We start from the raw sequence: 27,107 nt of genomic DNA, 5'->3' as shown, positions 1-27,107 counted from the left end.
GCACTGCGATAACAGTGTGTCCTGGATCCAATGCGCACGGATGGAAGTTGCTGAAGACGACAAGCTGCAATGCGCAGTGCGAGAGAGTAGCGTAAGCGGCAGCGTATGGTGCTCTCGTGCAGTGGAGAGCGAAGCTGATCTGTTCGCGCCGCCATGGGATCGAGACCTAGGCGCGCCGCAGTAGCGGCTATGCTTATTAATGCGAGAGCGTTACTTGACTCATTCTGCAAAAAACCCGCCGTCATCGGAAACCCGTGGCCAAAACGCGGCACGCAAATGACGGGGAGCATTCACTGACGTCACAGCGGCCCCCGTTTTGTTGTCCCTGAAGCACCGCGAAAGGCTGCGGGCCTGTCTAATGGAGTTATCGCCTCCTGCCCCGGCCTTCAGTGCTGATGCTACGCACCAGACAACAAAATGGCGCCCGTGACCTCAAAGGGCGATTGAGGTTTCCATGACCCGGGGAGCAAGTTATGCGCCAAACCTTTCCTCAAAATCAACGGAGTCTAAACCTTCCGCTGGTTTTCAGGAAAGAAAAGGCGCATAACTGCCTCAATTTATGGGTGGACGCCACCGCCTATACACACAACGCGATTGAGGTGCCCAGTGACCCAGTGAGCTAGTTACACTTGCTCTCGCGTTTGCACATCATAAGAATTGCTTATGTGCCCCATATTTTCTTCTGCAGGTCTAGCTGGCTCCAGGCACTAAAGCAGATATCGGGTGTTTTCGAGATTGGATGCCTCAGTGCTCAGACATCAAAAGCGAAGCTGGTGCGCGCCGCTTCGTCGTGGGAAATGAACGGCGCCTCGAAAAAGGTCGGCTGCACGGCCCAGGCGACCAGCCACCGGAGGAGCACGCTACCTGTCACGCAAAAAAAACAAAGGAATATTTCCTCAGGGGAGGATGGGTTCGTTTCGCCGCCAGTGGAGGAGTACATTGATGGAGTCGCCCGATCGACGAACGGCGCTCCTTTATTTCGATTGTCAAACCATGACCTCTCGTCAACCCTTTCACGGACGGTACGGGAATAAAGCTCTCGGGCTTTTCACTTCTCCATGGGGCGAAGAAGTCACTTAAACCACTATTTAGCAAAAAAATGGCCCACGAGCGCCGGAAACCAGATGCGTCGCTCACCGTGGAAGAGTGCCCTGGTGAGAAGATGCACGGTGAGCCTGCCGTCACGGCCTAGAGACATCCTGGTCACCAGGACCTTGGCCTTGGGCGCAGCTCTTGTCCCTAGCGGTCGCTCCGACCAGAGTGCGGGCTCATATGAAAAGGTAAGCTCCAACTGCGAGCGGCGCTCGACGCTCATCCACCGAGGAGCGGCTTCTCCGCAGGATGTGGCGGCCGCCGGGAACGCCAGCGTCACGTACAGCGGTAGCCGTGCAGTTACAAACCGCCGGTGTGACTCGGTCTCCTGCGAACAACAGGGGACACACGGAGCACGAGCTAAGCTGCAGAAAAAGTAGCGGTGACACTCGTGTGTGATCACCGCTCGCATGTGGACGCTTCGAGGCTGAGGAGCTCATGGGTAAGAAGGAAAGAAGGAAAGAAACGAACGAACGAAACAACGAAGCAGAACAGAAAGGACAGAGAAGTCAACCCGCCATGTGGCATAGGTAAGGAAATGAACTTAGCGATATAGCATTCTTATATACAGGGCCCGTGGTAGAGAGAGGTTGGTCAGATCGTTCTTGATAATCGCAAAATGAGCAAGGGAGGGAAAGACTAAGCGTGCTTGCCAGCGTTTCGACAAGGGTACTTGCCCAGACGAAGACAAGTCCTGTTGTCTAAACGCTGGCAAGCACCATGAGGTTTTCCCCTCCCTTGCTCACTTTGTGATTATACAGGATGTTTCGCCTAAGATTTGACACAATTTTAAAAAATAGGCTTTTTGAGTTACAAGAGCCCTTTTATCGACATAGCATTGTCTGTGGTGTTGTACATCAGAATACAGCAAAGATGCGCTAGCTATCAGGCTTGTTAACGAATACTGAATTGTTAACTTTTTAGCTATTACCGTTGGGCTCCTTAATTACAGATAGCCGTGTAGCCCACCGTAATTAACATCCTAATCAGTTTTGAGATTTCGAAAACGCCGTTGCACTCGGCGCTGTGGCCCAACATATTTTGGCCCCGTCGCACCAAAATACATGCGCTTTCCAGAAGCTTGCAGGCAAAGCAACCTCTCCAGTGCGCATAATTCGTCGAAATAGCGAAAATTTCTTGGGCCACGGCGCCGACGGTAACTGCGTTTTAGAAATTCTAAAAACTGATATGAATATTACTTACGGTGCGCTACGCGCCTCTCTATATAAGCAGTCTAAGAGTAATAGTTAAAAAGTTAACTATTCAGTATTAGTAAACCAGCCTGCTAGTCAGCGCGTCTTAACTCTACGCCGTTGACAATGCTATGCCGAAAAAAGTACGCTGCTGACTCAAAAACCTTTTTTTAAGAAATTGTGTAAAGTCTTACGTGAAACACCCTGTACACATACTGAATATATAAATGTTTCTGTAGTATATTTTTAATCCTGTAGCACCATGCTCCTTTGATTCCATCGAAAACGCGCCTCGTACGCCCGCAATCAGTGGAGGATCCGCGAAACTTTTCCTCGGCGGAGACATTAATTATGACTTCCACTTCGTCCGGAATATCTCGTTCGGCCATCAGTGATCCCTCAAGAGTCGTAGCAAAAAAAAACTGCCTTTTCACCACTCACGGCACAGCTAAATCAAGGCGTCATAAGACGCTGTTGATTAGCGAACTTGATTCGTTTCCCTTTGTTGTACATAAGACTACGTAAAAGTCTGAACTTTACGCCTGACTCAGCTTTCCAGGCAATGTATACTTCTATTCATTAAAACCGCGTGCTTGTTAAACGTCATACTTTATTCTTAACATACGCAGGCACCTTTTCGATCAATCTATATACGAGGCATTTTAATGTCAAGTAATAGCATACCACGGTCAACTTGGTTGTCTCCTATAAATTTGCAAACTGCCAGGAACTCAAAAGGATAAAACTATTTCGTGGGCGCTACCATGGCTAAAACTGGAAAACCCACTCCTAAACTTGTTTTAAACGATGAGGCGCCTGCGGTAAAGGAATGAAAATCAGCTACTGTGAATAACCTAAAAAGGACCTGTCACTTTGTGCACTTTATGGGCCCTCATTGCTTGTGTGTTGAAGGTGTACCTTAACAACCTGCGCTCCACAAGGAAGCCTGCCACACACGGAACTGGCAGGCCATAACATCTTGTTTCCTGTCTAAGTTTGCCGCTAAGAGGTCTCCCCACATTACACATTACTCTGCTGTTTCAACAAGTAGTAGCATTGTTTAATGGTGTGTACGTTAAGTCCTCGAGTACAAAAGACTTATTAGAGCGCTGACTGCATTGCCAAGCTGATATTTTCTCTAGTATTCCATGTCTGTTTTTATTTTTGTTTTTTGCCAACGACTTCCATGAAATCCGTCGCGTACCTTGAAGTCTTCGAGGAGGACACCACCGCAGATGCCAACGGCGTCCTTCAGTGATATGGCGGCTGAAAACCTCCACAGACACCGGTCGAGGTCAAGGTGTCGGTAAAGGGACACAGTGCGAGACCCGCGCATCTTTGGATCGCTCTGGAATGGCCTCGCTCCTCCTCCAGCGCCTGTAGCCTCTGAAAAGACGCGCATTGTGTACCACGACTCTCGGCTGCACGGGTATATCGAAAAAAGCTGGTGGTCCTTAAATTGGGAAACGAGCTCGTGCACATTTCGGGCACTGTCCTGATATCATGCAAACGGCAGACGCCACCAGTGCAACAAATCAAAAGACGCTGTTCCGAGAGATCGATTCGGACAAATGACATTATAATAACGTACCTGCCGTAGATTGCATGAAAAATGCCAAGTCGTGACCTCCGGGGGCTGCTACGTTGGAGCAGACGTGCTGTTTCTGGGAGATGACGTTTCCGAAGATTTGTTCGGCACTAGGCAACGGGTGCGTAAACAACAGAGGCAGCATGGAGTCCTTTCACGAAAACAAAAACGCAAAGAATGCATGCTAAGCTGAACTTGCACGTTCGAACTCTGCGATACGGTGTGCATGCAATTCAGGGCACCACACTACGGCCTCAGGTTCGGGCTTACAACCTAGGGCCTCTAACAACCCTTCCCTTTATACAGTTATGCAGTTAAAGTATGAGCACGTACCGCTAGTGCAGACTGGGAGCCCTTGGAGCCCTACACTTGCTGCATAGGCCTTCAAATCTCCCCGAGTTTCAATTACGTACGCGTTCAGAATTCGTGCAGCGACCGTTCGAGTTGACTCGTTATTGCCAGCTGCTCGACAGAAACAAAAATTCAGAAAATCGCAAGCAAACCACGCGGTGTCCATTAGCGCCGAACCAAGGGGAAGGGGAAGGAAAACTTTCTGAAGCAAAGCGCTGCAGAATACGGTCTATAGGAAGTTGCTGTCTGCGCAGAAAGCCTATTCAATCAGCTGCTTGCTCAACTTGGATGTCGACGTCAGTGTCATCACACATGCGTAGGTACATGGTGGAAAAGCGCCCCCCCCCCCCCCCCCCCCCGACTTTGAACGCGGGTGGTTTGTGCTCCGCATGAGCTCCCGCGAACTTGATCGACAACGGAAGATATTGAAGGCGGAGGACTCTGAGACTTCAAGAGCCGTTTGCCGGAGCAACGGAGCTTCGAAGGGATACAAGTTTTTGATGGTAGGCCCGTTTTCATGCTTTTATTGCCATTTCTGTGCGGCCTCGTAGGAGCCGAGCGCTAAGCCTAGCGTTCGACCAACCATCGCACCGTGGTCGGGGACTCCCCGACGCACGCAAGATACCGGAGCTGGCCGAGGTGGCAATTGATGAGAAGGCACGAGAGGAGGATTGCGTCGAGATGACGGCGCCAGAAGATGAAGCGGAAAAGTCAGGTTTTCAAACCGGCTGGTTTAAACGAGAAGGCAAAAGGTATATGCCGGAGGAAGATGGCGGCAACAGAAATGCGCAGCAGCAACCTAGCCTAGGAAAATTCAAGCCCAAACTAGGGAAGAAGCTGGCGGAGAAAGCGGTGGAAAAGAAAATAATAGACCTACCAAAAGGCGCTATGAAGCTGCTCCTCAGACCGAGCGGCGGCATAACGGCGACGTGGGGGAACGTGCAAGAATTTGAAGTTGCGAACGCACTAGCGCAAGAAGCAGGGGTGGATCCGAAGGTGCTTATGAAGGAAGACGTGGTCTCGATAAACATGACACAACAAACCATCTTCGTTGCATCAGCAAGCGAGGACAGGGCTGTGAAGTACCAAGGCGCCAAGAAACTGACAATCAGAGGGAAGACGGTGGAAGTAAACAACCATGCACCGATGCCGGACGGCGCGGGCAAGGGAGTCATACACGGAATTCCTATGAGCATGAGTATGGAGCTAATCAGGGAAACATTGGACTGTGACGCGAACCCGCCGATATTGGGCGTACGGAGACTCGGGGACTCCGGCTCCCTGCTGATTCTCTTCGAGGGAAGCGAGGTGCCTTGGCGGGTGAAGTGTCTGGGATCTTTCAAGAAATGCTGGTTGTACAAGAAGAAGCTAGAAGTGTGCGTGACATGCGGCCTACTGGGACACAGAGCTGATGTATGCCCAGACCCGAAAAAACAAGTGCCGAGGCTGCGGCAAGGAGAATCCGGAGCAGGGACACACGTGCATCCCCGTATGCCAGCTGTGCGGGGGAGCCCACATGCTGGGCGACAGCAAGTGTAGGAAGATGTATAGGAAGCCGTTCGTGGCGACGAAAGACGCAACTAGACGAGAAGATGGGAAAGACGGAGCAGCGCAGGCCAAGGACGAGCCCAAGGGAAGGTCCAGATCCGGGACGCCCTCGAGATCCGAGTCCGGGGCGAGACTCACTGACAAGAAGGAGTTCCCGAGCCTGCCGTCCAGGGTGGACCCGAGACTACCCAAGACGGGGCCCGAGAAAGCGGTAAGCTTCGCGAGCAAGGTCACCAAGGCTAACCCAGAAACAGTAGCGCTGAGGAAGGAAAATGCAGAGTTGAAAGCGAAGATAGGGAAACAAGAGGCAGAATTAAAGAGGCAAGGAACGGAAATTGCGGAGCTGAGGAAAATGATAGCAGAATTAGTAAACAATAAGGCGACGTCGGTGGCGCCTCCCACGCAAGCGGCAGCGCAAAAATTGCCGGAGGCGAAACCGGAGATAGAAGAAGCAGACGAGAAAATGGATACGGAGGTGGTTAGACCCACTTCGATAAAGCGAAAGGCGGCCGAGACCGACCCCATTGTGACGCTGGAGAGGAAGCTAACGAGTAAATTTGGAAGCAAAATTGATAGGCTGGAAACGCAGATGCAGGAAGTGAATGTAAGGTTAAACGCTCTAGGGGACATTAAGGGTTCAATGGACAAGATCCTAGCGGCATTAAGCGGCCTCACTGAGAGGATGGCGAATATGGAGAGTGTAGTTTTTGCCAACAATGGACAGGAATCACAGTAAGAAAGAGAACGCCACCATTTGGCAATGGAATTGCCGAGGGTACCGACGGAAGCGAGCGTTATTACAGCAGCACGTGCAACATGTAGAAGACAAACCAATTGCTATAGCGCTGCAGGAAACTGGGGGATATCAGGTAAAACTGGCCGGATACCAAAGTTTCTATAGCGATAGGGGTGAAAATGCAGAGTGGCCACGCTGGTGAAAAGGAATATAGCAACCCTAGAGCACGAAGTGAGAACTGGGGACATAGAAGCGGTAATGCTAGAAATGATTACGGGACGCAAGAGAGAAAAAAGCATATTTCTGCTTAACATCTATAGCAACCCGAAGCAGAAGAAAATGAAATTCGGAACGATATTTAGAAAAGCCATAAAACTGGCCGGCCAGAGCCCGTTGGTGATCGTGGGGGACTTTAACGCAGCACACCAGGAATGGGGGTACGCGAGGCAAGATCCGAAGGGCAGACATCTCCTTGAGGAGTCCCAAAATCTCGGACTTGCCTTGCATACCGACCCATGTGCGCCCACTAGAGTAGGTAGCAGTGTAAGTAGAGACACCGCGCCGGACCTCACCTTCAGTAAAAATGCAGGCAGGGTAGAATAGGCAAACACCAGAGAAAATCTGGGTAGTGACCACTTCATCGTAGCTACGAAGCTGGGAGAAGGAGTCAAGCTACGGAAACTCAAACAGACGAGAATAGTGGAGTGGGACAAATTCCGAGAGATTCGCAGAAGCCACAAAGCTAAGGAAATTGGAGACATAGGAGACTGGGCAAAACAGCTGAGGGAAGATGCCAGGGATGCGGAAGCAGTAGCCGAAGGGGAGGATGCACCGGAGATAATGGATAGCAAGCTAATGAGCATGTGGAAGGAGAAGGAAAGGCTCGAGAAGAGACTTAAGTCTCAAAAATGGAACAGAAATTTAAGGCGTTCGTTAGCCAGACACACCAAGGAAATGGAAACGTATGCTATTAAACTAGACGAGCAAAATTGGTACGGCAGGTGCGACGAAATGGAAAGGGGCATGAGCCTAGCAAAGACGTGGAATATATTGAGGCATCTCCTCGACCCGGGAAATTCTAAACAGGCAGCGAGCGCTAACCAAGTGAAAGCGAGACACGCTTTCCAGGGGACGGACAAACAGCTGATGGACAGGCTCAGGGACATTTACATAGGGTACGCGACAGAAGTACGACAGGCAGAAAATGGAGGAGCGGAAACTGAAGATCTAGACGCGGACATTACGGTAGCGGAGATCAGAGCAGCTATCGCTGAGCTAAAAACTCGCTCGGCCCCTGGCCCGGATAAAATATCCAACGTCATGCTCAGGAATCTAGACGGCGACTCGATAGATGCAATTGCGCGGTACATGAACAAAGTATGGACGGAAGGTAAATTGCCAGAGGAATGGAAGCAGGCAGAGGTTGTTCTCATGCCCAAGCCGGCAAAAGAACCAAAATTGGAAACCCTAAGATCGATCTCGCTAACGTCGTGCGTGGGGAAACTCATGGAGCACGTAGTGCAAACGAGGTTAACGAGATACATGGAAGATGGAAACCTATGTCCGCACGAGATGGTGAGCTTTAGACCTAAGCTCAGCACGCAGGATGTAATGCTCAGACTCAAACATGACATTGTAGACAAGAAAGGATTAGATGCCAAGGTGATCCTAGACCTTGACCTCACGAAGGCCTTCGACAACGTCCGACACGAGGCGGTGCTCAGAGGTCTGGAGGAGGTAAACGTGGGCAAGAGAACATACGAGTACATCAAGGACTTTCTCCAAGGGAGGAAGGCAGTGCTTAAATTCCACGACGCAGAGTCCCCCAGCATAAGGCTGGGCAGCAAAGGTACCCCGCAAGGCGCCGTACTGTCCCCCTTCTTATTCAACATAGCGATGAGAGGTCTCCCGGCCATGCTGAACAAGATCCCTGATCTAAAATTCAGCATGTACGCGGACGACATAAACATGTGGATGAATAACGGAAGCGACGCGGAAATTGAGTGGAGTCTGCAAAGGGCAGCAGACGTAATGGTGAAGTACGCGGCCAAAAGAGGTCTGGCGTGCTCACCGCAGAAGTCGGAGCTCTTCGTGTACAATAGCGACAGCAGGAACAAGAGAGACGTAGAAATTAAAGTGGTGGTGGGAGACCTGGAGGTGCCCAGGGTCTAGGAAATGAGGATCCTAGGCATGTTTATCAACAAGAAAAGCAACAACACCAATACCATAAAGAAATTAGCCACATATGCAGACCAAGTGGTAGGCATATTCAGGAGGGTAGCGGTAAAAGGGCGAGGACTAAAAGAAAGGAATCTCCTGAGAATGTCGCAGGCGTACGTAATAAGTCGGATCTGCTACGCGACGCCGTACCTAAACATGAACAAGGCAGAAATAGAGAAGGTAGACAGAATATTGAGGAAATGCGCCAAGCGAGCTCTGGGACTCCCGACATCTACGTCGACGGAGCGGCTTGAAAAAATGGGGGTACACAACAGATGGGTTGAGCTGGCAGAGAGGGTGAGAATATCCCAATTAGAACGGCTCGGCCAGTCTGAAACGGGCAGGACAATACTCGAATGGGTAGGAATCCGGCCAGAAAGTAGCACGCACAAGATGGTAAACATCCCGGCAGGAATCAGGGCCAAGATATGCGTCCCACCTATGCCGCGGAACATGCACCCCGTGTATAACAAGGAAAGGCGAGAACATAGGGCTAAGGCCTACGAGAGGAAGCTGAAGGAGCGACCGGCAGACCAGGTGGCGTACGTAGACGCGGCGTGCGGACAGCACGGGGCGGCTGTATCCGCTGTGGTCGACGGGGCAGGAGTACCAACGGTAGCGGATTCGAGCCGCACAAGAGATGCCAATGCGGCGGAAGAGTTGGCGATAGCGCTCGCTTGCGTCGGTACCAAGGCCACGACAATTTTAAGTGACAGCAAAACTGCAGTAAGAAACTTCGCGAAAGGAAGAATCTCGGAAGAGGCCAAACACGTCCTCGAGGCGAGGCCGATAGAACGTAACATAGAGATAATATGGATCCCAGCGCATGAGTCTATTGCAGGAAATGAGGCTGCACACGAGCTTGCCCGAGCTCTCTATCACCGGGCGGCCGCAGAGCAGCCCTCTCACATAGACATGAAAGATGGCCTAATTTCATACCACGAGATCACGGAACATTATAAGTTGAGCAGGAGGGTTTATCCGCCGCCCGACCGTTCCCTCGCAACAGAGGAGGCAATTGCGTGGAGAAGATTGCAAGGGGGGAATCATATAAGCCCCTTCTGGGTATACATCACAATCTCCAAAGAGGAGAAAGACCAATATTGTATAACGTGCGGGGAGAGGGGCACTCTCGACCATGTCATATGGGAATGTGCTGGAAGCCCGGGCGCCGAGCAAAAGATAGAAGATAGAGAAGCCTGGGGGACCTTGCTGCGGAGCGAGGACCCCACTAAGCAGCGACAAGCCATCCGCCTGGCGGCTGAGGCCGTGAAGCGACAATGTGTCTTCACCAGACCTTAGTTTGCGAGGCTCCTAAGTAGGGCTCCCTTAGGCCTGCGTGCCGGGGGGTCCAAAAAGGAGTTTCATTTCGGTGGAAATAAACGTTTTGATGATGATGATGCGTAGGTACATTGCGACCATGTGCTGAGCGAGAGAGAAGTCCGTTTACGTACTCTGTGCCTTATTTCGACCGATATGAGCAGCTCGCCAGATTGCATGCCGTGATCGCTTCCGTTGAAGTATTCCATAGTCGCAGTGACGTCCTGCCCCTGCTGTTTCTCGCCAGGACACAGGCCTGCGCACAGATCCAGGAAATCGTATTACTGGCAGCGAGAAATACATGCAGTCTGGTACGTGGCTGCTTAACCAGCACTTCAACTCATTACTGCGCAGCTATACGATGAGTGTCGATAAAAAAATAGGTGCGCTTATAAGACTGCCGGATCTTAAAATTGAGCATAGGATGATCAATTAAAAGTGCAAAAAAGTGCACCAAACGCGATCTTCATACAAAAGTGAAAAGACAGGAGAGGAATCGCAAATGCAAAAAAACTAATAACAAACTTTTGTCTGGCTTGTATAACGCATAAAATATGTTGGAGAACTTTACCTCAACGTTTATTCACGCAGTAATTGAATCTGGCGCCGCAACGCCTAAGAAACATAAAACAGCAGGTCAAAGTTTAAGCGCGTGCCGGATACCCCTGAGGGTTCAAACTTCTCCAAAACGTCCGCTGCATAGGCTGTCGCACTCCTTTTGCACAAGGCTGACCATATACACGCGAGATATGAGCTGGTACTGGTCGACTGTCGCAGTGTGCTTCAATGCAGTGCTTCTGCAGTGCTTTTGCATAAGAGGACTTCTTGGAATTTAATCGAGCCAATACGAATGCCCTTATAATATCGCACAGCTCAATCCTCGGCCACTAAGATAAACAAGGAGCTTCTAAACCGATGTTCAAAAATTTTAATGCAATTCATCGTTCAAGATAGGGATCTACTAAGTTGCATGGTTACCACCACTAACGGCATACAGTATGGCGGCTGGGAGCAGGTGGCCGAGATTTCTATGAATGGTGCTGTAACCGGCTGGCAGTGTACAGTACATGAAAATATACGTTCCCCTCATACAAAAAACACACAAAACAAGTGGAACAAACGCAACAAACATTCGATAGAGAGAAAGAGAAAATGCACAGAGCAAATCTTTCTGCGCAGGTTACTTTCCAGTTGCCAGCACATAACCCTAGAACAGATTATTAGAAGACTCGTGTGAACACCACATGCGCAGCTTTCAAGCTCCACCGGCCACAATACTCTACACAATTTTTTTTTTGCCAAAATATGCACTTGGAAACCGTGAAACGTGCCGCGGTCACCTTTTGCATCGCTGATAACGACTGGTTCGCTGAATGTCCGGCGGTGACCAAAAGCGTCTCCCGTTTCCTGAACGACGCATCTGACGGTGCGTCCGCTGGCGATGTACATGCTATCTAGCACCTGCGCAACAGCACACAAGCGTGTCTTCCAAGCCTCTGTCATCCAACGCAACGCACAGCCGGTGAAAGTAAACTGATTACAGCAAACAACTAACAGTAATACACCGAAGCACTTCTAATGTAAAACTGAAATTCCCCAATGTAGGATTAACAATGTGTTTGACTATAGCCATGAGAAAGAAGGCCTTACTACGTCGAGAGGTTACACTTATGACATCACGTGAAAATAGCGTTATTAAGACAGGAAATGGCGTAAACCTCGAGCACTGATGGCGACCAACCACGCACATTTCTTCACAACAAATCCTGGCGAAGATCTCATCGGGCGAGTTGATTAGAACCATCGTCCCGGGACCGAATCCCGACCACGTTGGCTGCATTTTTGATGAAAACGAAATGCAGACACGCGCGTGTACTGTGCGATGTCAGTGCACATTAAACACCCACAGCGCCGTCGAAAAAAATCCGTAGCCTGCATGTAGCTTTTGTACGTGGAACCCAACTTTTTTTTTTAAGTGACCTCTGCAGATAAAATGCCGTGTACTAAAATACGAAAACTGCAACAAAAAAAGAAGTCCCCAAGGGGTGCCACAATACAGGCGACCAGCCCAACTGTGCCACGCGTCCGTAAGTTGTCAGGCTTCATATGTCAGGAATGAAAAGTATCTAGATGAAAAACCAAATTGTTTAATTTGTTGATTTTATTGCGAGTTAATCGCTTTTCAGCGCCGAAAAATATGGCGAAGTATTGCGTGGGTCCTAACTATTCGACAGAATTACAGCAATTAAATAACAGCGAATCACCTCTATAGTTCCTTTGATAAAGAACAAAGATACACCAAAAACGGTACGCTGTTCAGCTAGTTCAAGCAGCTCTGCGTACATCTGTTGTCACGTCTTAGATCTTAAGCCTTCCTCAAAGATTTCCTTTTCTGCGACGTTGGTTTCACGGTCACACAGCGTTCACGACTTTGCGCACGTTCAGTTACCCGCACCCGCATTCTGTGCTCTTTACAAACATGCTGCCTTTCTGCCGCTTGACCTCTCTGAGCACAGACAAACGCGCAGGTGGTCGGAACGCGAACACTCTCACAGGCTGGGTCGGATTACGCAAACGCAGATGCAAAGGCGGTGAAAGGGACCAGTTCTACATTGTCCGCTTTGAAGGTCGCCTCGTGTAAACTTCCTTGCCTGTACCTTCGCAACAGCTAGCCTCAAGGTCTCAGTTTTCGCGTCGACCTAATTCGTAATAAACGACGCCGACAACGACCTGGCTGTAGCGTCGAGTACGATTTCGTGCCAGGGATCATCCGGTGGCGAAGGCACTCGGTTATATACGCCGTGAGTTAGTCGTAACATACGGAAAGAAGGAAAGCGCAAAATTAAGAAGGAAACACCTGCTTATGGAACAGTGCGAAGTTATTGGCTCAAGTGGCATAGAGAGATAAGCGCTTTAATGAAAGACGGGTCATTTAGCTGGCGTTGAAACAGGGCTGACATTGTGGAGGGGCTTTAGGAGAGAAAGGCGCTAAGGGACGGTGCAGAAAATAATAAAGTAAAATATTCAAAGAAGAATAAAATATGGGGGCACTGAATTGGGGTGGCCATACATCAAAGAGAATGCACCAAAGTTTCACAGTTAGTGGAGATGTCCAATGTACTCCATAAAGAGAAATCAAAAGTTCTGTGCCCTATGCTTTTGAGCAGGGCAGGCAGAGGAACCTAAAACACAGTAGTTCATCGATAGTCGTACTAGTCCCAAGAGATTCCATTCGGAGCCCGTAATATGCTCGCTTGTCTGCAAAAGCCGGGAATTCAAACAATACGCTGCACTGTTTCAACTGAGGCACAGTTATTTCAATGCGGAGTGTTCGCTTGACCTAAGTGACGCCAAAAGGCTGTTCCGTGGTGTGGAACGGTCTGGAAACCTTGCCACTCGAGACATTGCTATGTGGCGCTGTTATGCGATGCCAGTGGCGCGAGTCATGGGCAAAGTGCTACATGTCCACTGACTAGATGCGAGTACTGCTGTCACCAGAAAGACATAAGCCGCTGTGGTGGCTCAATGGTTATGGTGCTCGGCTGCTGACCCGAAAGGCGCGGTTTCGATCCCGGCCACGGCGGACAAATTTCGATGCAGGCGAAACGTTCGAGGCCCGTATACTGTGCAATGCCAGTGCCCGTTAAAGAACACCAGGAGGTCGAATTTATTCGGCGCCCTCCACTACGGCGTCCCTCATAGCCTGAGTCGTTTCGAGACGTTAAACCCCATGAACCGAACTAGACAGACATTGTCCTGCCCAAGAAAGAAAGAAATGACCACAGTGCTCAGAAATAAATCGCTGTATCTTGGGCAAGAAGTGAGTGTTCTGACAGGCCATCGGCACAGCCACCAGTGCAGCGGACTTTCATTCTTTCTTCATCTGCATAGCATTTTTGTACATTAATATGACAGAAAGGTATAGAGAACGGGTGGACAGGCGCAATGGAAGGAGGGCGCAGGGGAACTTATACAAGAGAGAGATGCTTCGGGAGTAGGCAAATACGCTTCAAAGCGTATTCATTCCCTTTCAAGGGGCGTCCACAAACGCGTTGCGTCCGAGAGCAGCTAGTGATAGACTTAAACGGATTTTTTGCGGCCATTTCCCGTCGCCATGCCTCATTGGCTACGGCGTTCTTTGCAGTCCGCGCTTTCGGTCCCCGACTGTGGGCTACCACGTTTTGACAGTGGCAAAATGCAAAACGTCCGAGTGCCGAAATTTCGTTGCATGTTAAGGAACCTCGTGTGGTCGAAATCAATCCGGAGTTGCACACTACGGCGTGCCTCACCCATCTTTGGCTCATGAAAATCAGTTACCTCACAAATGAAAGGCTCGTCACCGCGAGTAAAGCGAGCAGTACAACTTCTGGTCGCTCACCCGCTGTCGCACAGAGGCGAAGGGCGTCTCCCGAGAGATGGGCTCGAACGAGGCCGACCCACCAGCGTCCGCGGCAGCCGCTTCCCATTCATACGAGAGGCTGTCCGGAGGACCGCTCCTCGTGGATCCCTTGCAGCTGGCGCCCAGAACAGCGAAGTCCGGGTGGTGCGGGTCGCATGGCTACGAGTGCAATGCAACAAGGTACGCACTGACAAGGAGTAAGTGAAGGGTGAGGGGTCACGAAGTATGAGCACTAGCGCCTGCAGGTTACTGCTCCCCCCTCAAGCATACTACTGGCAATCGTGTAGTAGCGAGCAGTAAAGGGTTAAATTGCAAAGCATCGGCGCTCAACGCAGCACGAGTGAGACCGAAACGGCCAGGGGCAAGCGCGCCACTGAGACACGCGGCTAGTGGATGTGGCTTGGGGTGGTAAACGGCCGCGCGGTTTCGGCACGCCAGGACCCGTTGCACCGCGGCGACAAGAAGAACCGAGTTTTCGGAAACCTAAAAATTGATACGGCTACTGCAAACAGCTAGCTACGTATCTCTGTTTACGATGAAGGGTCAAATATTAATAAATAAGAAGCTATAATTACTAGAATTTAGTTAGAAAGCTCACTACACTGTTAGCAAACAAACGCCCAAATAGTAGTAAATGGCTTGTCCACTAAAGCACGCCCATAAAGAGGTTTTATTTACTGCATAATTATGGAGTAATTTAATTGCTCTCACGTATACGGCAGGTATTCAGGAGTACAAGGGAGTAAAATGTTTACTACCCACAAACATGGGACACATGCATGGCGCCATGTTTATGTATTGAGACTCATTATTACAGCAGTGCCAGCGGCGGAAACGAACAGGAAGCTGCACGGGCAGCCGCCAACGCAGCTTGGGTTACTGCTCTGCTCTCACGTGGCCCTGCATCACGCGTTCTTGCCGTCCGCAAGCCCGCGAAGTCGGAGGCAGCAGGAGTGGTCTGCTTGTGCTTAGCGAGCTTGTTTGGGTGCATCGTAGATGAAGCGATGTAACTTCACATGCTCTAGCCGCAGTTTGGAGCTGAAAAGGGATTTCACCGCAGCTTTAAGGGTCAAGCACCACGCTATAGTCACTAAAGATCGCAGGGTAACATGAAAATGACCGGGGCTAATGTGGCATGCCAGTGTTTGCTTTTTCTTCAGGACTTTAAAGCTTCGTTTCTTAATATTATTGAGAATCAATGCAGTCTCACAACCTCTATCAATAGCTCGAAGCTGAAACTTTGTTCAATATCACTTCAGTGTCGATGCACCACACTATACTCCGTTTCATACATAGTATAGGCAACGCTGCCAAAGCTAGCGCACCCGTTCACGCAGACTCAGTCCGCGCAAAACAGTACTTCGCCATACAACCAAAGTGAACACAAGCATACCTCGTTGCGACAAAACTTAAGTGCTGTGGCTAGCACCTCCTGGACTTCGTTTTACCTGTTGCTACAATTTCGTCCAGCGACTCCTTGAGACTTCGAGAAGCAGGAGTTATATCTGGCGATATGATACGCAGATGCTAGGGCGCATCGCTCTTACTAAATCCGGGCCCAAAAAGTAGCTCACCCATAGAGAAATATATAGCCAGATGGCCCGAACACTGAGCGCCTCAACGTTTTCACAGTGATTTTCAATGCCACCATTTCGTTTTATACGGCCACTTGTTTTCTACCAAACACTCGCCAGTTCCGATGAGAACGAATGGTATGTGACGGAGTAATATGCTTTCGTTGACTCACCGCAGCCTCCGCAGCGTTGCCTGCTATGTATGAAACAGAGTATAAAGTCGACTGCAGCACGCCGCCCAAACCACACTAAAAAAAAAAAGCTGCTAGATGATGTTTAAGCGGGGGCTCTAGCGGGATGACGGCGCGAACAAAGGAAGATTAGGTATCGTGGGAGCGCGCTGGAGGTTTCAGAGGAGCAGTTCAATCTAACTTATCGTAGCGTAAAACGGCTACAAATTGGTCTATTGCAGCGTAGTAGGCGGTCGTGAAGCAGCAGAAGCGAGCAGCGAGCCAGTGACGATGGGGCCCACGGGGACGTCACCGATCTCCCTTATCACATGACTGGCCAGAAGCAGACTGGACGCCAGGAGGCGAGCGGAGGGCTCGAACTGGTGTCCTTTTACTCGTTTAGGAGCGTAGAGGTAAACAAAACTCCATATCTAAATGGGAGTTATATAGGAGAGAATCCGCCTTTTATACTCCATAAGTAGTAAAGGGAGTAAATTAGCTAATGTGCGAGATGTTCGCTCTATTCAGTGGAGTATATATGCTTCCACACACGGAGTTTAAAGAGCGACGTCAATCATTTAAACTCCCATTAGGGTTTATACTTGTTTACAGTGTACCTCAGGCGGGCTTCGCTGAAACACTCTGTATAGGTCTGGCCCTATGCGTTTTAGGTGAATAAATCAGCGTAGGTATACGTCTTCTGCGCGCATGTAGGGCAGGCCTGCAAGTTTACTTCAACGGGCGACACAGAATAGCAGTGAAGAAAAGTGCACGTTACCGGGACGCACACCACGGGGTACCCCGCTGGAACCGGCTGCCCCGCGTAGCCTCTGACGTCGCTGTAGTGCAGCAGGGACGTCACCTGTGCAGTGGGGCACACTCAAACACGCGCGGTGCCTACGGGTCGTCACCAGTCAGGTCTGCACACTTCGACTTGAAACGACAACGCACAGGTTTAGCAGTTGGGCCATTGAAGACTTCTATAAAACGTCTTCAGCGGCACGCAGTTATACAATGCCACGCAAACGGGCGCGAAAGAGTGTCGTTAGTAATTGATTTTAAGCAGCGCCTTTCACTAGTCGAAGATTAGTCGCGCATGTTCGCCTTAAATGGCGAGGCGCCTACACTTGAAAGCGTTGGGTGATCTGTAATGATATTCTTGCGCGCTAAGATGCGAAACAATGAACGCCGTGTGTGTCACTTACAATCGGCAAGCCGACAAAAGGGATGGTTGAGCTGCTCGGTGGTTTGGCCGTCGTACGGCTGGATGACTTCCTCTCGTGGCCGATCGACTCAGCAGACCTGACAGGCGCAGGATAGATGTAGACGCCGTCCACGTCGTCGGCCACCGCGGGAAGGACAGGCGACTTGAATGTCTTAGCACTGGCATCTGGTCGACAAAATAATACTTATATATATATATATATATATATATATATATATATATATATATATATATATATATATATATATATATATATATATATATATATATATATATATATATATATATATATATATATATATATATATATATATATAACGCAAAGAAATCGAAACGAACCGCAATTTTTATTTTAATCGTCGCGGAACGCTGAATTTTTGAAAGAAACAAAGGGCTCGTTTTGCGGACGACGCTATTTTCATTTATTTTTTTAAGTTAGTCATGTCCACAAGGTGGACACCATTTAGTAGGGCAATAAGCTACATAACATTGCGTACAATTCAGATATGGATCAGAGGAAAGAACAGTAATGCCTGCACATAAACCAAAATTATACAGATATTCAATGCGATTTTGCGCTCGTATAGACGAATTTCAACTTTCTCTTTTCCGAGACCTGAAAAAAAAATCTCTTCGGCGCAACAGAAAACGTAGAGTGCAAGGCGCTCGACCCGCAGCCGTTGCTTTATGAGCTCCGTAGAAAATTTTTTCGCGAGAATTTTTAGTCAGTGAATGCGCCCTTTTATATGTACCCAGATGCTCTGTCGACGCTCTGACGAATATCGTCTAGCAACGTATTAGACTCTGGTGAAGCTCTGATCGAGTTTAAGCTGATCTGATCAGGCGTGATCGGCTGCGGCGATAGCATAGTGCTCTCGTGCAGTGGCCAGCCAAGCTTTAGTTACCTTTAGCTACTTAAACGTCCAATTTTTTAGCTCTATCACGTTTATAACGTGCACCTTGCTGTACAATTTACCTTCGCAGACTGCCCCGACGCATCTCTCAGGGTGTATAAAATAAAAATCTGTAAACTTTAAAAAAGTCACCTTGTATCAAATTGCACTAGTGTTGTTATCTTTCCTAAAAATTTTAAGAAAATCCTTGTTAGCTGCGGGAATAGCTATTTCTTTTCTTTGTTTCTGTGTTACTCATCTGGAATACATATGACTGCAAGTGAAACGTGGTTCACTTAAGTTCGCGGTCGTTCTCACTGCATGTAACCTACGCGATAAGTACAGGCCGAAAGACGAAGGGGTACCTCACAGTCATAACTAACCATTTGCCCTGAATGTGCAACATGAAAGGTTAACAAGGAGGCTAGCAATCTTGCGGGGCAGGTGTGAATTTTTCATATCCGTCAAGACAGGACGCAGAAGCGACAGCCAGAGGATTCCTTGTTGTTAAATATTTAGCGCTGTGGGCCTAAACGTACACAGCTGGTATCACGTGTTTGAACCCGTTTGTCCTTAAGTATGGCTCTGTAAACCTCGAAGTTATGCATAGCGACCCATATCTTGCTGAACACAGGCGCTTGTGAAATTAAAAGAGAGTGCGAGATGGCGTTAAATAAACGGGCATATGCACAAACTTTCAGTCATGATATGCGCAGTTTATACAGCAGGAGAGTAAGAGCCATAAACACTTCACGGAAAAAGAAGAAAAAGAAACATCGTATGCGAGTGCAAATATAAAGTTGTTTACTAGCAGTGAATTCCATCAGTGTCAGCACCTCTTTTCGATATAGTGCTCACCGGTAATTTTTTCCAGTGCTCCAGTATGCAGGAAATTCTCCTGCATCGCGTTGTCCGGCAGAACTGCTTTTCTTGCAGCCGCTTGCTCTACCTGCAAACCGTAAAATTGTGAGCAGCTTGCCTATGTAACGTTAAAAACTGCATACTCGTGGGCGACTTGCAAAAAGGGAAAAAGAAAGTTACCTAAAGAAGGCGCTTCTTCCGTAACCTACGAAAAAGAAAATACTTGAAAACGGGGAACTGCCCGAAGTGTATGGCTTCGGTGTTTTGCATCGCACACCCCTCCTGTCGAGAATGTCGAGAAGGTAGCCATTGAACACTGAGCCAAGTGGCTGAAAGATACACGTCGTATCTTAAGTTTGTGCCCTTGAATACCGGCCTCCTGCTACACGCTACGTGTTCCCTTCTCTAAGCTCACATGCATTAACCATGAAGCTGTCCGAAGCTGCGTCGCGGGAGGAAAGCCCCTTGGAAGCTGCGACCGACGCGGCTGTGACGCTGTTCTCTAGAGTTATGCACACGATTCGTGTGACGCTTTCTTTCAGTGTATGTATACGTACCGCAGAGCTAAAAGTCGCTGCGCCGTGACCCTGTGGAGCTTCTCCTGTAAAGCCGAAGAAAAAAAAAACAAAGTCGTGGAGGCGACGTGTTGCGCGCCACCAGCAAGAAATACCTTCCATTAGATCCCCCTCCCCTCCTGGCACTCTTCACCCGGCCGCCCGCCCCACATTTTTTTTCTTGTTTTGATTTCATTTCGTTTAATTGAGTCGTAACACTGCGCGTTTTCCTGTGCTGAGAATGCCCACGCTTTCGCCTCAGTGTGCGCGCACCTATAGCTAGCTGCCTTCCGGCCCGGCTGAAGGACGTAGGACCTAGGCTAAATCCTCTACGGGCCTCGGTGCGATTCCCAATGGAGCCGCAACTAGTTTCTTTGAAGTCTGAAGATCGGCGCAAACCGGGCTCTCGATGGCATTCTGCTGGGATGCCGACGCACGATTCATGTCTGCACTAATATGCAGAAATGTGGGGGCGGAACATAGAGTTTAGGTGGTAGAATCTTTTTTTTTCAGACTATCATATAATACTACAGCGCCAGGCAGCATTAACAAAAAAAAATAAACATTCGGAAAACGAAATCGTGCGGGCACCATATGCTCTGGCTCAGTGGCTAGAGCGTTCGTTTATTGAGCGTGAGTTTTGGAGTTCGATATCGGCCGCGGTGGCCGCATTTCAGTGAAGGTTTAATGCAAAAACTCCCATGTACTGAAATTTGTGAGCGAAATCAACCCGAAACTCGTCACTCTACGACATGCCTTACAGCCCACAGTGCCGTTTGGCGCGTAAAAAGTTATTAATAAAAGACTACCGGTAAAATTACCTATGGTAATAAACTTGTACTATAGGAAAGTACCACGTACACCTAGATTGAAAGATCAGTGTACTAGTTATGCAAATGTGCAATCTTCGCAAAGAACAAGGCTTGAATAAGCCAGATAGTAGCACAAAACTGGATGACTTTTGCGACACTCTCCGAAAATTTCGGTAACGCTCGGTCAGGTGAATTACTCGCCAGCCTCGACTGGTTCTGCGCTTTCATGAGGCTATAAACGGCGGGCAAGTGCCGCCGAAATTCGAGGAAAGCATTGCAGCGAGTGTTGCCGAGGGGTGCGAAGCGCCGCTCACTTCGTATGCCGCCCTGAGTGAAGCCGTCATGCGCAGACACTCCTCAAGCGCAAGCCCAAGCACAAGTTCGCGGGTCATTTTCCCGTCGGTGAGGCCGTCCTGCATTCAGACCGCGGCTTTCTATCATCAAAAGAGCAAAGGCTTATGGTTTCTGTATGTTCATAGTCATTTATTGATAAATATTGCAACAAACGGCATCGTTATCGACGCGCTAAGCGGTTTCGTTTTCGTCGGCTTTTTTCTATTTCTCTGAGAGTTCAGAGGTTTGCACGCTGCAGAATCCACGAAACACCGACCGCGTTGCGTGGGTGTGTAAACAGGGGAAGGGAATAAGGGACTTCATTTGTGATTTTATAGGCAAACCTTTACGTAGAGAAGAAAAGGTACCGGCGCTCCCAAAGGGTGGTCTATAGATATCAGTGCAGCGTATAGAATCACGTTTTCATTACTATTTGTCTTTAGTCGACCTTTGAGCGCCTCAAAGTACAAAAAACTTACGGACCCAGAAATCAGATAGGCATGCAGGGGAAAAAGTGAAACATTCCCGACGAACAACGTGTAATGAAGAACCAGCGAAATAATAGTAAAAGCACAGCCTAAATCTTTCTTCTTGGAGAATAGGACGATATTAATTTTCAGTGAAATTTGTTTCTCTGCGACCGAACATACATGAACAGTAGTTTTCGTTCGTTTTCTGACAATGCAATCATGAGTGTTCGTATTTTCTCGGAAACGGTTAATGTATTTCTGCAACAGATGCTATTTCCAGTCATAAAAACAGAATTAGAACACAGAGAGAGAAAAACGTTTAATGCATAGAATGGTTGGGTGAGCCCTCTTTCAGGGAGGCCATTGGCTTTTGCCACCGCTCAAGGAGATGGTTGCGCTAACTTCGAGATGATACCACGAGGTATAAATGTAACTGATGTCATTAAAAAGAAAATTAATCTGTAGTACTCGCTGTCGATACAGTCGCCCACTCCGCACTTCAAATGCGTGGGGGATGCATTATTTTGCCTCGTAACCATGCTGGCAACACCCTTAACTCTGGCCTTCTCTTTTTTTCAGGTGCCGGCTGCCGGTGATGAAATCCTGTCCGGCTTTCAGAGCGGACATGTAGAGAGCGGGGCGGTAGCTAAAGGCTGCTGCTGAAGGCATAAAGGATGCGCTGGTGCTCTGCGCGGCTTCATAATGCGCGTCTCGTTTTGACCATCCTCATCTGTACATCTGGGCTTGAGAAATTGATCAACACACCACTTACCATTCCTTCCTGCGACTGCGCTTTCACCGCTTAGCTCGGTGTCGATTCCGGCCTTGCTGTGGATACATCAGTGTTGTTGTTGTTGTTGTTGTTGTTGTTGTTGTTGTTGTTGTTGTTGTTGTTGTTGTTGTTGTTGTTGTTGTTGTTGTTGTTGTTGTTGTTGTTGTTGTTGATGATGATGATGATGATGCTGACGACGACGATGATGATTATGATGATGATGATGATGTTGGACCCGTGTGTTGGACCGTTGTGTGTGTGTTGTTGTTGGAATAAAAATAAATACCCACGCAGGCACGCTTGTGGGGTCACCGTGGAAGTATTTAACAGCCCAGCCAATCACTGCACATCGTTTCGCACCTCGAAAGAGACAGCTCGAATGTTACTCGTGTATAAGGGCTCCTGAGACACGGAAATGGCACTGTATGTCTTCAGCGTAATGGGCAGCTTTTCGGCTGTAGATTGTACAGTGCAAACACCGCTCAAAACATGCTGCAGCAGGTGCAAACGAACGCGGAGAAGGTGGTTGCCATTCGTAGCCATAAGTTTCTGGGTTAACAGCCAGTATGAAGGGTTACGAGCTCAGAGGCACACCTTGTAGTCGGAAAAGATACACCTCTAAATGGTGGAAGAGAAAATGAAGAAAGCCGTGAATTCACTACACGCTGTTTGTCTGTGCATCGCTGCGGTGCGCCAGTTCTGGTGCTGCTCAGAGTGGCACTGACGACAAATTTAAGCTGACCTATGTCGACATCTAACGACAAAGACGCTCCTATATCTGAAAACGAAGCTTTTTTTAGCTTCAAAAGAACAAAGTACGAAGTATAGGTGTCACCATCATCGGTCGATTTCACTTGTAGACAGCGTGAGTTGACCCGGTTATTGTAACGCGGGTCCCAGAGGCTATGCTACACCACCATGCACTTAAAAGATGCTATGACGGAGTCCTTTTCAGTGCGGACGTGACACGTTTGAGTCAAGTATTCACCAGGAAAATTTTAAACGCAGTTTTAGAAGGCATAAATTCCTCTTTTGCTGCAAGAAAAAAATTGACATACCCAGGAACAGCCACATAATTTATTTCTACTAAGAAAGATTTCACAGAGTTTTCCTTGGTGCGCCAGTCGTGGCTTACGGCTTGCCAGTGTCAGACAACTCCTCAACTCCTGTATTTGGTTCCGCATAAACCGGAGCCTGAGGGTTTGCGTTTAGGAGTGCCATCTGTGACTTTGTGCTGCCTCGTGACGGCCGAGGCATCCGAGTCATGAACATGAAACGAGCACGCTTCTCGCATTTCGGTCCGATCGCCAGCTTCCTGCTCGCAAGCAGGCATGCTTGCATGCAAGACGCGGCAGCTCCGTTTTACAATTACGCAGTTTTGCTGTATATACGCCATGGCTGCCATGTCTTCTGAGGCCTACGATGCTTTTTCTTCCTTTACTAATGCTATGTGTGTGCGTGTGTGCGTGCGTGCGTGTGTGTGTGCGTGCGTGCGTGTGTGTGTGTGTGTGTGTGTGTGTGTGTGTGTGTGTGTGTGTGTGTGTGTGTGTGTGTGTGTGTGTGTGTGTACTTGTGTGTGTGTTTGTGTGTGCGTGAGTGTGTGCGTGTGTGCGTGCGTGTGCGTGCATGCGTGTGTTTGTGTGTGTGTGTGTGTGTGTGTGTGTGTGTGTGTGTGTGTGTGCGCGTGTGTGTGTGTGTGTGCGTGTGTGTGTGTGTGTGTGTGTGTGTGTGTGTGTGTGTGTGTGTGTGTGTGTGTGTGTGTGTGTGTGTGTGTGTGTGTGTGTGTGTGTGTGTGTGTGTGTGTGTGTGTGTGTGTGTGTGTGTGTGTGTGTGTGTGTGTGTGTGTGTGTGTGTGTGTGTGTGTGTGTGTGTGTGTGTGTGTGTGTGTGTGTGTGTGTGTGTGTGTGTGTGTGTGTGTGTGTGTGTGTGTGTGTGTGTGTGTGTGTCGTGGTCTCTGCTTACGCTACAATTTTTTACAGGATCAAAATAACAGTTTTGTCGCATGCAATAGTGGTACTCATGTTTTTCTTTCAGGAGCCAAATCACAAGCAATTTGTGGACGATGCTTTGTTTTCCTTGCTATTGTTGTATCAGATACACGTATTTAATTGCGGTCATGTCAAAGAATAACCGTTTCTTGCAGTGTATAGCAGAGCTAGGGGCTTCGCTTACGCTGTTAGCGTCTTCTCGTGTTTGAATGTCAGCGCTTAAGCGACAGTCACCCTTTTTTGTCTTTATTTTCATTGAAAAGTTGTCTTGGGAGTACTTTAGCACATTTTCAGTGTCAGGCTATCTGCCCTCAGCATTCATTTCAGGTGTCTACTTGCTTACCTGTCTTCCATCACTTTCGGGCAAATCAGGATATGTCCGGCTCGAAACATTATTTTGCAACATTTCTAGCGAATGCTGCTTAAATTCGTGAAAATCTATGAGAATAATGTGAATGGTATGGGTGGTCAATGTGGTTGTCGTTATCCTGGGTGCTGGACGCATTCTTTGGGCGAGAACTGATCCGTGAATCGGTAAAAAAAAAAACGAAAATACGTCCACAAATTATGCCCTTCTCTCTACTCCTCTCTTGTTTACTTCTACTTTCCAGTCTAGAACAACTTTCAAATATCGAAGCTTCTTCAGGTCCTTTGCACGAGGTGGAGCACTACATGGGCCCCCCTTGGGAACACCCACGACGCGTGCGTCTTCCAATTCAATTCTCCTCCAGAAGCGCACAGCGCGTATGACGAAGTAGCGGTCGCGGTCACCTTAAAATTTAGCCTCGGAGAGCTGATCGGGCCCACGGGGCTAGCACACGCGCACGCGCACTCCCGACCAGATCACTTGGTTCGTGTCCGCAGGAAGCTGGGCGTCGCCCCGAGTGTGTGCGTACAGAAGAGCCCCCGTGCAGTCGTAGTGAAGGGCGCCCTCAGTCGGCCTTTGCCCGAATGGCGCACAGACCCCAGAATGGCCCCGCATGCACGTCGTCGACGTGACTGGACCGCTAAGTAGGGGCCGAGCTCGGATTGAGCGGCCGCGCGTATTGGCGCAGCAGGCATCAGATTGCGCGACAGGGCGTCGAGCGCGTATACGTGTACGTCGTCCGGTTCACTAGTGCCGCGGACGCGCCTTATTGGCCCCTCGCGGTGCGAGGGACGAAAGCGAAAGGCACTGGACGGAAAGTCCATACTTCCTGTCTCAGGCGTGTACGGTTTCGCTGTGTATCGCAACGCGGGCGCCCGAAAAGCCTAGTTCAGTTGCGGACACATCGACGGACGCGTATCGTCAGGGCGCCCAGCTCAAGTGTTCTTTATCGTGACGTTTACGGCTCGCGCGCCGTCTCCTGAAGTCAGCCGCTGCCCAGAACTCTTCACAGAGTGTGCGCGTGTAAATAAAGGAGCTCATTTTAACGACCCGAAGTGTTGCCAGCGGAACGGTTGAGAAATTTTCACGGACCACCTCCCTGCTGTAGTACTCAGTGTCCACTACTGCTAAGTGACTCGTGCACTACGCCCGCACCCTTGCGTGTGCCCACTGTAGCGTAGGATCGTCTCGATGGACCGAAACACGTTTCCACGAATGGAGTCCACCAACAGATTTCTTCCTGAGGTGCAAGTGCTAATAAGCGAGCCTCTACTGGGACTCTCCGGAGCAATGTCTTGTGCGTCATACGATGGCGATCTATGTTTTTACGAGGTACAGTCGCGGGCAGAATAATATGAACCCCGCTTCGACGTTTCAGTTCTTCCCTCGCGTTTCGTATCGAAAAAAAAATGTTCACTGCCTTTAGCGCCAGCGCACAAGCGGAAAATGTTTGCATAAGTATCAAAAATCTGTTATTTGCGAACAACGCGGCGCCTGCGCGCTCCGTTGTTCTACGCGCCGCGTTGTTATAATTTATTTTGATCGCGCTTTTACCTCGGTGACAAAAAAAGACGTTAGAGTCGTCCTAGAATGCACCACGGATGATTGTGGCGTCTTTTTGATTTCACCGAAGCAATAGCGTGATGAAAAGAAATGCGAACAGCGGAGCGCCCTGGCTCCGCTTTGTTATATCGTTTGTTTCCATCGCCCCTGAACATGCATGATCAGTCTTGTTCACTTTTATTCACTGAACTGCAGTGGTTTCTTAGGTGTACAGAACACAGATGAATGCTGATGCGAGCACAGACGAGAGCCCACATGAGTAGCACAGTCTCGCACAACGCGAAAGACTAACACGCTGCACGCACGTAACGAATAGATGACGTTCTAAAACCTACATCTCGCATCTCGGTTCGCCTGTGCAACCAGACAGAATAAACGGGCGCATGGCAGATTCGGTCGCACGGCATGCACTAGTCAGTGCTCTGCCGAGCGTTGAGGCCCTACGTGCAAGACAAGCTGCCGACCAAACAAGCGCCATAAAGAAATAGCGAGTTCGCAGGCGACCGCCCTTAACGAAATGGCGCGCAGAATCATCGTGTCGACAGGTCGCCACTCTCGTGAGCATGCTGCCGAAGGCTTCCGAAGCGTCGGCAGAGTTCCGACCGGCCAAAAAGCAGGGATGTCAGCAGCCGTGCCGCAATCGACGACAGGAGTAGCTCTCCTCCCCGAGGAAGGGAAAAAGGCGGCTCGAGAGTGGAAAGGGGAGGGGCATCCGTCTAGCGACCGGACCTTTATCGTGACAAACGGCGTCTTAGCGCAATCCCGGCTGAAGTTATATACGCGTGGAAATGGTGCGTGCACCATCAAGAGAGCACTTCCTTCTTTCTTTTTTACGGGGAGCGTTCCTTCTCGACTTCGCATCGAGGGCTTTCATTTTATCGGGTGATGAGCAGCCGGTTGGCGCTGATACGGGAATGGGGAACGAAAACGGCGAAATTCATTGCCCCCATTGCCCCCCTCACAGACACACCCACACACACACACGCAACGCCTGCACCAAGTCTGGGGAGAAGAGTAAAACTAACAAAGCTTGCATTTGGAGAAATAGGAAACTTTTCGTACGCCAAATCTACACCGG

The 27,107-nt window shown here is 49.2% G+C and overlaps 1 protein-coding gene across 1 annotated transcript in view; it reads right to left on the bottom strand.

The window, feature by feature from the left end:
- Window positions 1-27,107, bottom strand: part of LOC144114680 (extracellular matrix organizing protein FRAS1-like) — a 109,058-nt gene that overhangs the window by 59,930 nt on the left and 22,021 nt on the right. The window contains exons 3-12 of the mRNA XM_077648564.1: window positions 19,728-19,771; window positions 19,168-19,258; window positions 17,397-17,581; window positions 16,970-17,053; window positions 14,427-14,606; window positions 11,389-11,509; window positions 10,183-10,304; window positions 3,877-4,024; window positions 3,490-3,671; window positions 1,138-1,420 (exon numbers count right to left, since the gene is read on the bottom strand). Of these exons, the coding sequence (XP_077504690.1) occupies window positions 1,138-1,420; window positions 3,490-3,671; window positions 3,877-4,024; window positions 10,183-10,304; window positions 11,389-11,509; window positions 14,427-14,606; window positions 16,970-17,053; window positions 17,397-17,581; window positions 19,168-19,258; window positions 19,728-19,771 (1,440 nt within the window). The remainder of the gene's footprint in view (window positions 1-1,137; window positions 1,421-3,489; window positions 3,672-3,876; window positions 4,025-10,182; window positions 10,305-11,388; window positions 11,510-14,426; window positions 14,607-16,969; window positions 17,054-17,396; window positions 17,582-19,167; window positions 19,259-19,727; window positions 19,772-27,107) is intronic.

Source organism: Amblyomma americanum, chromosome 1 (genome assembly GCF_052857255.1).
Source record: "Amblyomma americanum isolate KBUSLIRL-KWMA chromosome 1, ASM5285725v1, whole genome shotgun sequence".
Taxonomy (NCBI): Eukaryota; Metazoa; Arthropoda; class Arachnida; order Ixodida; family Ixodidae; genus Amblyomma; species Amblyomma americanum.
This window is presented reverse-complemented; position numbering and strand designations above follow the sequence as displayed.